The 16,236-nt window shown below is 42.4% G+C and overlaps 1 protein-coding gene across 1 annotated transcript in view; it reads left to right on the top strand.

The window, feature by feature from the left end:
- PKD2L2 (polycystin 2 like 2, transient receptor potential cation channel) overlaps positions 1 to 16,236 on the top strand; it is an 806,718-nt gene that overhangs the window by 638,555 nt on the left and 151,927 nt on the right. Inside the window, exon 5 of the mRNA XM_044069839.1 lies at positions 4,685 to 4,855. Within this exon, the coding sequence (XP_043925774.1) occupies positions 4,685 to 4,855 (171 nt within the window). The remainder of the gene's footprint in view (positions 1 to 4,684; positions 4,856 to 16,236) is intronic.

Here is a 16,236-nt window from a genome sequence, read left to right as displayed (position 1 = left end):
CATCACCAAGCTCTGCTTCCAGTCTGATGTCTCTTACTTTTAACTGTCTGTCCATGAGAATTGTGAGTCCCTACTAGGGAACACTACTAACCCATTGTATATAATCACTTTGTTTTTATAATTGTTTGCTAACTTCTGTGTAATCTATGTAAGTTTGTCTGTGTGGAGCTTTTCTCCCCGGGCCTCCGCTGAAAATGGACATGTATCCAGTCGGACTATCCCGGTAAACAAATGTAAAATAAATAAATAAATAAATAACCGGTAGGAAGGGAGATGGAGTTGCTATTATTTTCAAAAATACACTCAACCTCCAACCTCTACAAACCCCTCTACCCAAATTTCAAAATGCCGAAATCATAGGCTCCATTCTAACTATAAATCAGGCAAAAAAAAAAAATCAACATTCTCTGTTGCTATATCCCTCCAGGAACCAACTCCTCCACTATTGAAGAAATCCTTCAGTGGGTTAGGCATAACCTTCCACAAGAGACTATTCTACTAGGTGACCTAAATACCGACTGGCTAGCATGTAACTCCAACAATCCCACCAACCAAGTTAACCTCTATGGATTTACTCAGCTTATTCAAGAACCCACCAGAATTAATAAAAAAACTCCTCAAAACAATCCATTATTGATTGGACACTAGTGATCAGCCCCAAACAAAACTACCAAACCGGATGCCTACCAGACGGGCTTAGTAACCACCACCCTACATTCCTCCTAAGGAAACATACCAGCACACCCAAGCCTATAATCTATAAACAAATCAGGAATGATCACAATCTAAACCTACAGGACCTGAACAACATCTTAAAACAATGCAACTGGGAACCTCTATGAACCCTAGGACTGGACCAGGCACTGGACTACTTTAATAATATATTTACTAATGTTCTTAATTCAGTCGCTCCAATCAGAAAAATTAGAGCCAAGACAAACTATGCTCCATGGCTAAGTAGGGACACAAGAGCCTTACTAATGTCTAGAGACAAGGCCTGGAAGCAATGGAAAAAAGACAGCTCTAACCAAGCCAAACAAAACTGCAAACAACTTAGGAATCTGGCTAAAAAATAACCAAACTTGATAAACAAAACTACTTCCAAGGTCTCCAAAACAAACATTCAACCCCCCCCCCCCAACTTTTTGGCATGCTATCAACACCCTATTAAAACCTGGAAATACAACCATTCCTGCCCCTCCCTCCCCCAATAATAATAATAAAGACATAGCTTCCCAACTTAATCATCACTTTACAAAAATCAATCCAGACACTGTCCACCTGTCTAAAAATAACTCTTCATGTACCTCCACCAAAATTCCAAATAATATACCCTCCTTCACTCTCTCACCTGTTCCAATCTCTAAAATTAAAAAACTCCTCCTGAACTTGAAACCTACCACTCTTGCAGCAGACGGGATACCTGCTAACTTCTTAAAATAGCAGGTGACTCCTTATCTTACCCAGACTCAATTCTTATCAATTGATCTATTCAGGAAGCCCATGTCCCTCAGATATGGAAAATATCATACATTATACCTCTACATAAAGGTGGCAATTCTTATTTCTCTAACTTTTTTTAACTTTCTCCCTTATCTAAGCTTCTTGAGAAATGTATTCACTCTCAAGTTATGCAATTCCTGAGGACACATAATCTTCTATCCACCACTCAACACGGCTTCCACCCACACCACAGCACAACTACTGCTCTTCTCTCTTTTACTAATCAGGTTAATCATCATAGAAATAATAATAATTATGTATTTGCTATAAATTTAGACCTCTCCAAAGCATTCAACATGGTCTCACACCCAAAACTAATAGATGTTCTAACATCCCTATCCTTTGCTCCATCTTCCACCTCCTAGTTCAAAAACTATCTTTCGGACAGGCAGCAATCTGTCCAATGGCAAGGTGAACTATCTCCTCTACTTCCATCTACTATAGGTGTACCTCAAGGCTCAGTACTGGGCCCACTTCTTTTTTCTATCTTCACAAACATTCTACATACCACCACCCAGTAAGTCACACTTGTACAGTATGCAGATGACTCAACACTTATCTGCTCAGCCCCATCTCATACTACCCTACAGCAGCTGACCTTTCCCTCTGTTGAAGGTTGGATCACTGACATCCAACTCATTCTTAACCCCAACACGACTAAACTACTCCTATTCACCCCTAATAAATCTAAATCTACTCCCCTAACTTTCTCTATCACCTCTAGAAATGGTACTGTCATATCTCCTGCGGCCCATACTAAATTACTCAGAGTAGAAATATACAAAAATCTTTTGTTTGATGTCCATATAGCTCAAACCATCCAAAAGGTTCACAAAAAAATTGGAACTCTTTATAGACACAAGAATTTTCTCACAGAAGCACCTTAGCCCAAACTCACCTACTGTAGGCACTTATGTATGCAGCACCAATCCTAACCTATATTAGAAAAACTGATATTGACCAAATTGAGTCATGTTACAACAAAATTGCCAAATTTGCTAACAACTCGACCTTCACAACCCATCACTGCCAGGCACTAAGAGATATTCAGTGGCTTGGATTTCCTTAATTACTAACCTACCAACAGCTAATCATTGCCTTTAACATCCTGAAATACCCTGACAAAACTCTGGCACTAAAACAACTACTTTCCCTCTACTCTACTAGTCGTCCCCTCCATTCTACTAATAAATCTCTCCTCGTATCACTAGTGCCAACAATACCATAGAGAAAGCTCTATACTCTCATACCATAGCTAAAACCTGGAACAACCTCCCCCTCCTCTGTAACTTCTGCCTCAATTATCACACAATTCAAAAAATCACTTAAATCACACCTCAGGAAAACCTGGATCTACCCATGTATAACATAATTCTTCTTAACCCACATTGCCTTCTTCCTAACCTACCTACTATTAACATAATACAAGATTATAAGCTTTAGATTTATAGACCTGTAGCCTATTAGGACAGTTAATTTCAGCACTGGTATCGTGCATGTCTATTCTATCATTATCCATTTTGTCTGTTTCTTCTTATTGTTGTATCTAATTGTGGAGCTTTTCTCCCCAGGCCTCCACTGAAAATGGACCTAGTCCAGTTGGATTATCCCAGTTAAGAAATGTAAAATAAATAAAAAAAGTAAATAAATATACCAGAATGAAGAACATGTAACATCTCCTGCATATGATATATACGGACAATGTAAACTTTACAGTAGGTGCACTTATAAATCAGTTTTTATATTATTCAAGAAAGGGAATGAATGGTAAATAGTCAATAAACAGTCTCTTCCTAAATTGCTGACCCATGGTATTATTCAGTCATTAATGATGACCCACATTAACACTTCTCAGGGTTTTGGGGACTAATGAACTTATTGCAACCACTCCTTCATATATAGTAAATGGGTTCCATTCAGAAGCTCGAAATACTGAAATCTTGAAGAAGCCGAATCCACATAATAGCGAAAGTTTAGAAGCACAAAATTCAAAACCTCGAATACCGGAGGTTTTGAATTTCACGCTTCTAAATTTCTGCTATGGTTATGTATTCAGGCAAGTGTGTGTGTGTGTGTGTTAAGGGGTTTGGGTAGGGGCTGTGGTGTGTGTCAGTGTGTTTTGTTGCTGTGATGTGTGTGTGCGAAGAGAATGTAGCTTGTGTGGTGGAGTTTTGTGTGTGTTTGTATGTAGTGCGACCTCGGAGTGAAAATATTTATGTGGGGGGTGCAGGGGGGCTTGTAGTAGAGTGATTGTGTGTGTTTGTGTGGTGGATGGTGTGAGTGTGTGTGTGTGTGTGTGTGTGTGTGTGTGTGTGTGTGTGTGTGTGTAGTAAAACCGCGAAATTCAAAAATTCCAGTATTCGAGGTTCTGAATTTTGCGATTTTTAGTTTTCGTTGTTTTGGTTTTGTGGATTCCACTTCTTGGGCTCGAGATACTGAAATTCGAGATTTTAGTATTTCGAGCTTCTGAAGTCAATCCATAGCAAACCTCTGCAAGTCACAATATGAGCACATTCTGCTAGGACAGCAACTATATTGACAAGGTGTTTGAGTAGTGATTCTGCATGCCTTCATCACTACAGTTTGGAAGCATGGTTCAGGGCTAAGACAAGCTTTGCCGTGTCTGTGCTACTGTGGGTCATATAACTGTCCACCTCCCATAAAGAGGCTATTTCTACTTAGGAATCTAGTCAGATGTTATGGTTGACTATTCCAGTGACACTCTACAAAGAAAATAATATAATTGTGGATAAGGTACTTACCACAACAGTAGGTCTTTAAGTAGAGCTCACTATATAATTAAATCTACCTTTATCAACAAGAATGTTGTACATATTTTCATTATAGCTGTTGTACTAGATTATTATAGTCAGACGTTTTTTTCAATAATTATGATTTCATTATAATTCTTTTAATATGTGGGTATTTTTTAACATAATTGCAATATTAATTTTTCTGTGCAAAGAACTGAGACTTAAAACACACACACACACACACACACACACACACACACACACACACACACACACACACACACACACACACACACACACACACACACACACTCTAAGGCCCATAAGGGACTAGAACAAAGTACCCCCTTAGATGAATATGCATTATCATTTTGTGATATATATATATATATATAAAACACAATTTCTTTATGTTTCTATTTTCCCAGATTGCCTTTGTGGCTATTGGTTTCCATGTGTATTGCACAGTAGAAGTACCAAAATTAATGGTAGACTTATCGCATAATCAAACTACTTACACAGACTTTCAATTCCTTGCCTACTGGCAAGTGCAATATAATAATATGATTGCTTTCAACATCTTCCTAGCATGGATAAAGGTATTTTATATTAATTTTTCTTGTTTACAGATTTTTAAAAAGTAATATCATTTATTTAAGTGAAATGAATTAAACCCTTTGATGTGATGTTGTCTTTTTCGTCCATTCCTAAACTGATGGGTCTCAGATCCAACCTCGGATCTGACTTCAGCCACTTCTAAAGACTTGGCTCTGTAGTTCAAGCTTCTCCCATTACCCATAATCCTTGTCTAGCTAGAACTACCTCTGATCTCATTTGCAGCTTCAGCAAATAGACGTGGTCTACTGTAACTTGGGCGTTAGTGGAAAAGATGTGTTTTTCGTCAAATTCTTTATTAGCATTCTACTCTATTCTTGTTGTTCCTGCCTCACATTTTTTCTATATGTAGTTTAAAAAAAGCGTTTTACTTCTGTCCTGTCTTCTGAACTTTAGGCCTCTTGCTTTGGCAGTGTTTTTCCCCATTTCTCTAGTGTTACCTGTCATAGGTACTTGTTTTTTACCATTGCTGGTAATTCTTCTCTGCCTTGTTACGATTGTTGGCATTGTTCTCTCACCTTTCTGTCTCTTCCTTCTCAGGTTATGTGTTCATCATGTCTGACAAGCTGACCAGCTTCAAAAAATGCACCTCCTGTGGGCATAAGATCTTTAATTTCAAGAGTGTGTTTATTGTCTGGGATCAGCCCATGTGGATATTGACTGTGAGATCTGTGCAGGGTGCAGTTATTGGACTTTGGCTGAATGCGGCAACAAGCTTGTTCTTAAGGGTTTATTACCCTCTTCAACTTTATCTTTTTCATCTACTTCATAGGTTCATAGGTAGGTACTAGGCTATCGGTTCTGGGGCCTATACAAGCCCAGCCAAAAAGGTATCCTGGCTTTTGCCACCTAGGAAAATTATTTTCCTGTTCCACTGTTGAGCAGAGCCACAGAGGTGATCCCCGGGGTGAATTTCCTATTTCCCATCCAATCATCAAGATTTTTCTTGAAGAGTGCTAATTATTTGATATAGATAGGTAGTTTATTCCAGAGTATGGGAAGTCTCTGGGACAGGAATCAATCCCTCTGGCATGTTCTGTTTATTGTGGTGACAAGGTTTAGGTCCCTAGAGCGCGTAGCTCAGAGGGATTGGGATTTCTTTAAGTGGAGCATGTCCAACAGCTCTGGGTTTGACTTAGCTTTGTATGTTAGGCAGAGATCACCTCTGAGTAGGCGATATGCGACGGAGTAAAGCTGGAGTTTTTTGAGACGGTCTGCGTAGGGCATCTGTTTGAGGCCGGTAGTCCTCTTTGTGAGGTATTTCTGCGGCCTTTCCAGTTGTTGTAGATGTCTTGTGAGGTACATACCAAAAGGGACATTGCACTCTATAATGGGTCTAATGAGTGATGAGTAGAGGGGAACAGTGACCTCTTTTTTTCTGGATGAGAAACCTTTTGTGATGAGGTGTGCCACGTGGAAGGATTTCCTGACTACTGTGGTGATGTGATTATCAAAGGAGAGACTACTGTCCACCTGTGTCCCAAGGTCTCTTATCACACTTTTGGTGTTAAGTATACTACCGCCTATGTTGTAGTTCATGGGTACAGAGTTTTTACCAAAGGGGATGACAATGCACTTTTTGGCATTCAGCTTGAGGCCATGGCTTTGACACCATGCATCTGTCTTAGTGAGGCCCTTTTGTAGGATGCCCACATCGTTAGGAGTTTTGATTATGGCTTCTAGTTTGCAGTCATCTGCAAACTTCGTTAGCCAAAGACCTTCTGTGTTAGCCTGTACTTCAGAGAAGTAGATACCAAACAGGAGAGGACCCAGGACTGAACCCTGTGGTACTCCACTTGTCAGTGGTCTGAAGTCAGATTTGGAGTCTGCTACTTTCACAGTGTGGGTTCTTGTCAGTGAGCCAGTTGGCAACCCATCTTGTGACATAGGGATTTATACCTAGTTTAGTGAGTTTATCTATAATTCCAGAGTGGAGGATGGTGTCAAAAGCCTTGGCAAGATCTAGATAGGCTGTGTGAACCACCTTACCCTTGTCTACGGCTTTGGTGACTGCTTCAAAGAAGTCTATCAGGTTTAGGAGACATGATCTGCCTTTTACAAACCCAAACTGGGTGGGATCCAGAGTTTGGAGATTACCAATGTCTTTGTTTATAAGTTCCATGATGATATGTTCCATGGCCTTGCAGACCAGGCTCGTCAGGCTAATGGGGCGGTAATTCCCGGGGTCCGTGGTGGCTCCCCCCTTGTGGAGTGGGATAACCGTTGCTGTGCGCCATTCAGCAGGCACAAAGCCTGAGGTGAGGCTATGATTGAACATGGTACTTAGGTGGGGTGCCAGTTCGTTCTGTAGTTTATGTAGAATGCAGCCTGGGATGTTGTCTGGTCCCATGGATGCTGTGTTCTTGGCTTTGGAGAGTGTGGTTTTTACTTCTGGAGCTCCCCCTCCTTCATAAAAGCCTTGTGAGAAGACTAAGGGGGATTCATCAACTAAGGATAAAGAGGCTGGGAAATGATTCCCTGATCATTCTCCCACCTTTGTTTTGGGTTCAGCTCCACCCGAAAAGGTCTCCAAACCTTCAGATCCAGCTGGCTCTTCAGATCTGACAAGATCAAAATAAAGATTTTTCTCCCACTTTCACCCTGAAGCCAATATCCTCTCACATCCATTCTCCATTCTCCATTCGTGCAGTAGAACCCTTGAAGGACTTCCAGACCACCGCCTACCTCATCATTCCTCAGGTCATCTAGGAGCCTAACTGAAGCAGATGTGGACAGGATGAAGAGGAGGTTTCTCTGTCTCAGATTCATTTAGGAGTGTTACTGTCTCCGTCTCCCATCAGACTTTTGAGCCTGGCACCATACCCAACCCAACTATTGACTCCTACTCTGATCTGACCTTTGGTTTTGGAGCCATTGGACCTGAGAGTTCTGAGTTTGTCTGTTTTGGATTTGAAGCCCTGGCATTCTCTCTGATCCAGTCAGCACCAACTTTGTTAGAGCCAGAGGGATCTCATAGCTGAAGCATTGGTTCTGGATCCAGGAGGTTGGGTTCAACTCAGATGCCCTTGGAGCCATCCCTTCCTCTCAAACCCTCAGCATTAGACAGCTCTTTTCCATCTTCTACCTCAAGGCAGAGTCTTGGTTATACTCTGAGCCATCCTGTTGCATTTTCCTTGGCTTCTAACAGGATGGCTCTTGATTCTGCTATGTCTTCTTCATTTGAGGTACTAGAGAGAGCCTTTTCCACCACTATGGAAAAGACATACTTGCCCCCTTGGGTCCATCTCTTCCACAACTGTCTGTTTTGGTCCCTGAGTCTCTACATCCTGCCCCATTGGGGTAGCCAGCCCATACAAGCCTTCAGACAGTCGTCATTCAGGGCTCAGTTCACACTTCCCAGTCCTCTTCAGAGCATCCCACCAGGGAGCCCCCTTGGAAGCATATCTGTAGAAGGAGGCACTTAGATTCCCCACAAGAATCTCTGACAGAAGGCACCAATGTCAGTGAGGGGGCAGGATCCCACAAATCACCACTTGAGGGTGTCTCATTCGGTGAAATACTCTAAATTTTGAGACAGAAAGGTGGTTGATCTTCTGACCCCCCCTTCCCAAGAGGGGTTTGTATTTCTTGAGGCTTTCAGAACTGGCTCAGCTATGTTCTAGGCAGTTTCCCCAGTGGATGAAATGGTGGACCTCATCTCCCGCTAGGCAAGGAAGGATCCAGATGTCATGGAACCAATCTCTGAAAGACCTAATAAGTATCTAGTTGTGTCAAAGGATCGGGCTTACTGGAGCAAGTGTCCCCCAGTAGATGCTGTGATAGCACGAGCTCCAAGAAAGAACTTGCTGAATAAAGTTCTACTGTCCATCCCTACAACAGAGAGTCCAGGGCATTGAACAGGTTTGGGAAGCTTTTTTATGCATTGGCAACCTTCGCTGTCAGGTCAGTGAACTATTTGGCACATGTCACAAGATTTCAGAGGGACTTGATCAGGGAGTTTTCCAATGCTGTCTTGGGGTCCATGTTGGTGGAGGACATAAAGACTGTTTCTTCATAAATAGCCACCCTACAATCCCTATTGAATGCCTCTTTGAGACTCATTTCCATTTCTCAGAAAGTGTTTTGAAAGCTACAGGTTCAGGAATTGCTGTGAGATGGCATGCCTGGATGCACCTCTGTGATTTTGCAGAGTCTTTCAAGTCACCTCTTCATCACTCCCAGTTATCCTCCAAGAAATACCCTTCACCAGTCCCTCACTAATTATCACCAAAGAACAGGTTGCTACTGTGCTCTCTAAAGTTAAAAACACCGCTTCGATGGGTTCCGGTGATATACCACATTGCCTCTTAAACAGCTAGAATCAGGACCTATCAAGTCTGTTAGGATCTCTGTTTAACTACATCCTCTGAATTAGTTTTGTCCTGGTACAGTGGAGGACAGCAACAGTCATCCCTCTACATAAATGGGGACCATCAACTGACCTGGGAAATTACAGACCCATAAGTTTGACTAGTCGTATAAGTAAGGCCATGGAAAGAATAGTTGTGGAGCTGACAAATAATAACATAGGAAATCTCCAAACAATGGACCCAACCCAGTTCAGCTTTGGCAAGGTCAGGTTATGCTTACGAAATCTGGTGGACTTCTTTGAGAAAGTCACTAGGGTCATGGTTGAGGGTAAAACAGTGCATACCACCTACCATGACTTGGACAAGGCATTTGACACAATTATTCACTCAGGCATTATAAATAAACTTACAGAATTAGGCATAAATCCCTATGTCACCAGAAAGATAGCCAATTGGCTCACGGACAGTAGATGCTGAAATCATCTTTGCTCCCGTAAAAAGAAAAATATTGGTTGTAACATCAAAAGTTACAGCAAACAAAAAAGTAAACATTATACATATTTGGAAATAATTTTATGCTACAGTTCACTGTATTGTTTGCTGAAATCATGTTTCTACTCCATGGGGCACTAAGAATTTCACATCTGGAGTAATGTGCCTAGTTGTAGAGCCCATACAAAAAAAATAGTCTGGTAAACAGTGCACAGTGAAAAGCAATACAAAAGATAAAGGAAGGGAATGAAATGCCTTTGGCATGAGCAGAGATTTATACAGTTGAGCAAATATAAAAAAAAAAATGAAAAAATGCTATGCACACAGTGTGCTGTTGTAAACAAGTGGAACATTTGGACATGAAGAGAATACATACAGGGGGGGGCTGTAATGGGGAGCATCACGGACATTGTTAAAGTGGGTGAGTCCAGATACATCAAGAGGCCAGTTGTAGTGTACTATAGGGCTCAGTGCTGGGACGACGCCTGTTCGGAATATACTTCTCTGACTCTGTGGCTACTGTGGAAGGTCTTTGGATGACAACATTTGCCGATGACTGTAAACTGAGGCCAGTTATTGAACCCCCCTAGTGATGTGGATACCCTTTGGGAGGGACTAATAAGACAAATGATTGGGGCCAGAACTATGTCCTAAAATTAAATGCGAAAAAAATGCATTATCATACCCTTCAGAAAATCAAATACCCCTGCAAATTACAACATTAATACTACACCCCTAAGAGTAGACTCAGAGGTGAGATATCTAGGTACACAGATATATAGTTGCCTGAACTTTGACTGCCATTGAGTCCACAGTAGGAGGAAGTCCTTCTATGTGGCACAACGTATAAGTAAAAGTATGGCATCCAAATATAATTATAGTCCTGATGTACTCAGCCCTCATTAGACCAATAATGAAATAAAACGCACCATTTGGCTTGTACTTGACTAGGCACTAACAACAGCTGGAACACCTCAGAGGTTCCTCACAAAGAAAATACAGGGTGTAAACAACATGTCCTGTGTGGGTAGACTAGAAGCTGTACCCCTTTACTCTGTCTCCTACCGACTATTAAGGGATGACCTATGCCTGATTTACAAGGTACTCATGAATCCAGCCCTGATGGAGCTGTTACACATCTGCAAGACAAATAACATGAGGGCCATCTTATCTAGGGATCCAAACCTGGTCTGTGACTCAAGCAAAACTTGCTGGAGAGACAGATGTGTGCCTCAGAGATTACTCCTTCTTGGAACAGGCTTCATATTACACGTTAAGCAGAGCCCTTCCCTGACCCTCTTCAAATGCAGTGTGGATCAATGGATGGGGAATCGCAAACTCACACCTGGCATATCATCTATGTCCCTTATGGACAGGGGCAATCTGTGAAATACTCAAGGCATAGCCAGAAACCTATGCCATCTTCTTGACCCTAGGGACCATATATTGGGTAATATTGGCTAGGCCTGTAGGGCTCTTAATCTATTAGCCTAGTAATCTTCTATGAACTTATGAATCATTTGTCACTGCTCCTTTGAAGAATCTACCTTATTCAGCCCCAAGGTTAAAGAAACCCTATCTAAGAGTGAACAAGATGGGGAGACCTTATCTGCTGTGAGGATACATTTTTCTACACCTCAAAGGACCTTTTCCCGAAACCAGAGAGGTAGTACGAAAATGTGGTTCCATAAATCACAAGGCTGTGACCAGGGATCCTATGGGGACAATTCCCCTCATGGCAGAGGGGGGATCTCCAATGGCAGATAACACAGTTGTGACAGAGAAGACCTGCAAAACTATTATTTCACAGGTCTCTTTTCTGAGAAGCCCTACCAACTCTCCTGAAAGGTTGCTCGACTTGCTGCACTCTGGAGGCAGTCGGGGGGGGGGGGGGCTTATCCCTGCACTTAGGAGCCTGGAGAGTCATCACCAAAGATACTTGGTACTTGGGTGCAGAGGATTATTTTTAGAGGCTATTACTTACCCTTTTCCCTTCGGCTCCCAAGCAATCTACAAAACGTCCTGATGCTCCACCCAATCAGAGGAAAGCAGCAGCTATGGAAGTAGAAAAACTGCTGGCCAAAAGAGTCATCCAAATGGTCCCCCTGACCAACAAGGATTCAGAACTTACTCCTGATTCTTTTTAGTGCCAGAGACAAATCGGGACCTGAGGCCTATCTTGGTTTGCAGCAATTTATTTATTTAACATTTGTTTACCAGGAAAGTCCAACTAGGATGGAGCCTATTTTCAGTGGAGGCCCAGGAAGAAACGCTCCATATGCATATCTTTGGAATGTGGGAGGAAACCCATGCAAAGTCAGGGAAGATATGCAAACTCCACACAGAAGGCATCCCAGTCAGGTATCAAACCAGAGAACCTATTGCTGTGAGACAACAATGCTAACTGCTGCACCATTGCACCACCCTACATTTAAATCAGCATGTCAAATGCTGCAAGATCCAAATGGTCATGCTTCATTCTATTCTACTGCTGTTGTTCAATTACAATTGGATGTGCTTGCTCAAAGTAAACAGACAATCCAGGAGATTTCTTCAGTTCTGGCTGGTAGGCAGTCATTACTAATTCAGAGCTGTCTCCCCCAGCCTCACCACAGCCCCCAGGGTGTTCACCAGATGCATGGCAGTGGTCAAAGCTCACCTGAGACTGTTGGGATTAAGGGTGTTTCCATACCTTAATGACTGTCTCCTCTCTGCTCCCACCAAGCCTCTGCTGATTCAAGCCAGGGACTACTTGCTCCAGCTATGTCACCAACTGGGCATCACCCTGAACTACATCAAGTCTCAACTCTCTCTCACTCAAGTCCTGGAGTTTACTGGTGCTCATCTGGATACTGTGACACAAATCACAAGCTTACTATACTCAAGAATAAACACTTTACAGACTCAAGCATCCCACATCCTCTGTCTTCCTTCCCCACCAACGAGATTGGTATTACAACTTCTGGGATCAGTGGCAACTTCCATAACTCTAGTGTTCTTAGCAAGATAATACATGAGGGTACTACACTGGACGGTTGCAGAACAGTGGTCAGTAAGACAACAGCACCGATGTACACTGATACAGATTACAAGGATTTGCAGGGAGCACATAGCCTGAAGGATCACTGCAGAAGAAGTTTCTCAGGGCTGCCCTTTTATTCTTCCACGACTCACAGCCACAGTGACTATGGATGTCTCCTAGTTAGGGTGTATGTGGGGGGTGGGGGGTTCCAAGGCACTTGGTCCCATTTGGAGATCAGATTTCACATCAATGTTCTGTAAGTCAGAGTAGTCCTATTAACATTGCAGATGTTTCAAGATGCTGTCCTATCAGTAGAATGGTACATCAACAAGCAGTGGGAAATCAGATCCTACCCCTTATGTTCAGAGGCTATGAGGATTCGACAGTGGACGATCTCTTCTGGTCACTTTCTTTTAGCAACGCATATCGTGGGGAAGTCCAGTGTACTAGCAGACAAACTCAGCAGGTCCATTTTTCTCCCTTACGAGTGGTCTCTCAACCCTGTGGTAGCGGAACTGGTTTTCCGTCAATGGGGCCAACTGTGAGGGAATCTCTTTGCTTCCCCCTCTTAACTCCAAGTGCAACAGGTACTTTGCCTTGATCCCTCCAGAGTGGGAGTTACCAAGAGACTCTCTAGTTCATGATTGGCCCCCTGGGCTCCTATTTTAATTTCTTCAAACCCCTCTATTTCCCAAATTTCTACAGAAAGTGTCTCAGCAGAAGTGCAGAGTAAACCTCATTGCCCCGTTCCGGCCTCTGTAAGTATGGTTTCCTTTCTTATAGTTTCAACTGGTGCACCCCTTTGGGTGTTGGATCCAAACCAGGATCTCTTCTCTCATCCATCAGGGATAACTCAGCCAGACATTTGGACCCTGTACCTCTCAAATGTCCAGATTTTTGGCTGCTCTTTTTGGTCTGTACTTTAAAAAATCTGTGGGTTTCTGGCAAATCACTGAAGACTGAAGTATCTAAATAATGATATACATTAGAGTTTCAGACTTCATATCCTTCAGAAAATGCATGCTAGCACAAAAACTTTTATTCTAACAAGTTTCTAAGTTTATAAAAGTAATATGTACCTATTTGTGGTCCTTTGCCCCCCCTATCATTTTTAGCTTTGTCCAGATTTCTTTTGCTAAGAGGTTGAGAGCTATGTCGGATCCTCAAAATGACCGCATGGTTTCTAAACTTCCAATGATGGCTAGACAGTCCAGGTTTTTCTCTCTGGTCAAACACATCCTTATATCCTCTCAGAAGGATTCTACTAGGAAGGTGTATAAGAGCAAATGGAAAAGATTTTCCCTTTGGGCTGTCGAGAGACAGTTAAACCCCTTTTTGGTACCTTTCCCAGCTATCCTAGATTTTCTTGCTTCCATTTTTAAAATTGTTGCTAGCTATTCTACTATAATGATCAAACCTGCAGCTGTCTTGAATTTTCATGTAGGACATAACCATTTCTGTTTGGCATCATCTAGAGTATGTAAAGCCTTTAATAGGATCATAGGAGGTTACTAGACTAATAGCCTTGAGGCCCTTAAAAGCCTAGCCAAGTTTTTTCCCTCTTTTAATGATGTTAATAGTAGACCTGATTCAACACTTGCTGCCCCTGTTCAGAAGGGAAGCAGGTGAAACCCCAGGGGTGAATTTGCAATTTCCCATCTAATTATCCAGATTATGCTTGAAAAGGGTCAGTGAGGGTCTCTGTTTCACTAGGATTGGAAGCTTATTCCAGAGTAGGGAGAGCCTGTGGGAGATGAACCTGTCTGTCCAGCAGGTTCTTAACTCATTCCCGCCAGTAGAACTGTTTCGAGTGTGTACCTTTAACTCCCAATGGGTGTGGCTTCAGCCTTTAAAAAATGAAGTTATCATCTTACAGTTCTAACAAATACTCATCGACAGAGGTCATAAATCAATACAGTTCTGTTTGCCATCATGTATGCTTCAAGATAAAATATTCTGATATCTTGTATGTAACATGGTTTTGGAATTATTAATGTAAATATGAACAGGCAATATTTGACACCTAGAAGCGCAGTAGGAGGTAACTGCAGAAATGCCTGGAGACGTCACTCGGCTGTAATGTTGCTTCTCATGTTGAGGTCGCTAGAGTGGGTGCAGCGAGTACCATTTGTCTTGCTAATGTGTAGCATTTCCATTAGAGCAGGATCCACAGTTGTCCTATAGGCTAGACAGAGGTCCCCCCTGAGTAGTCTGTAGGACACAAAGTATAGCAACAGGGATTTTAGTCTATTGGCATAGGACAGGTGTTGGACACCTTGGCTTTTCTTTGAAATGTACCTCTGAGGTCTCTTTAATTGTTGTAGGTTCCCAACGAGGTACATACCAAAGGGCACATTGTATTCTATAATTGGTCTAATAAGGGGGGAATACAGGGGGTTATAACCTCTTTTTTTCCTGGAAGCAATGCCCTTATTGATGAGATGGACAACATAGAAGGCTTTCCTTTCCACTGTGGAAACATGATGGTCAAAGGAGAGGTTGCTCTCAATCTGTTTGTCCAGATCTGTTACTACGGATTGGGTACTTAAGGTGTTGCTGTTAATGCGGTACTTTGCAGGGACATTTCCCTTACCAAAGGGGATGATGATGCACTTTTTAGTATTTAACTTGAGCCCATGACTTTGGCACCAGTTGTTGGTTTGAATAAGCCCTTCCTGGAGGGTGTCAGTATCACTAGTGGATTCAGTGATCACTTCCAGTTTGCAGTCATCTGCAGACTTTGTTAGCCACACATCCTTAGTTTTGGCCTGTACTTCTGAAAAGTAAATACCAAACAATAGGGGCCCCAACACCAAGCCTTTGGTACTCCACTGGTTACTGGTCTGAAGGTGGATGAAGAGTCACCTATTTTAACTGTGTGTTCTATTGGTGAGCCAGTTTGCAACCCATCTGACTATATACTGGTTTTCATTCAGTTGGGTAAGTTTATCAATGATACCTGAATGGGGAATGGTGTCGAAGGCCTTTGCTAGGTCTATACAGGGAGTATGCACAGGTTTGCCTTCGCTAGGTCTATACAGGGAGTATGCACAGGTTTGCCTTCGCCCATGGCTTTGGTGGCTGTCTTGAAGAACTCCACCAAGTTTATTAGTCACATTCTCCCTCTGATGAAGCCAAACTGGGATAGGTCTAGTGTTTGGAGGTCTCCCCTTGTTGATAAGGTCCATGATGATTCTGTCCATGGCCTTGCATATGAGGCTGGTCAGACTTATGGGTCTGTAATCGTAGGGTCAGCAGAGGAACCCCATTTGTGGAGGGTCTGACAGTGGCATTTTTCCAGCCTGCAGGAACATACCCAGTGGTTAGACTGTGGTTAAGGAGGGTACTCAGAGGTACAGCTAACTCTTGCTTTAAACAATTTAGGACAATGCCAGGGATGTTGTCTGGTACCATAGAGGCCATGTTTGTAGCCTTGCAAAGGGCTTTAAGGACCTGTTCCTTAAAGATTTCTGGGGGAGGACATGTAGGAGGGATGTCTTATGGTATTTTGGGTGAAGACGGGGGAAGATGTTCTCTATCT

Source organism: Protopterus annectens, chromosome 4.part0 (genome assembly GCF_019279795.1).
Source record: "Protopterus annectens isolate FY-2018-M chromosome 4.part0, PAN1.0, whole genome shotgun sequence".
NCBI classification, from domain to species: Eukaryota; Metazoa; Chordata; order Ceratodontiformes; family Protopteridae; genus Protopterus; species Protopterus annectens.
The sequence above is the reverse complement of the archived record's forward strand: the minus strand, read 5'-3'. Positions and strand labels throughout refer to the sequence as shown.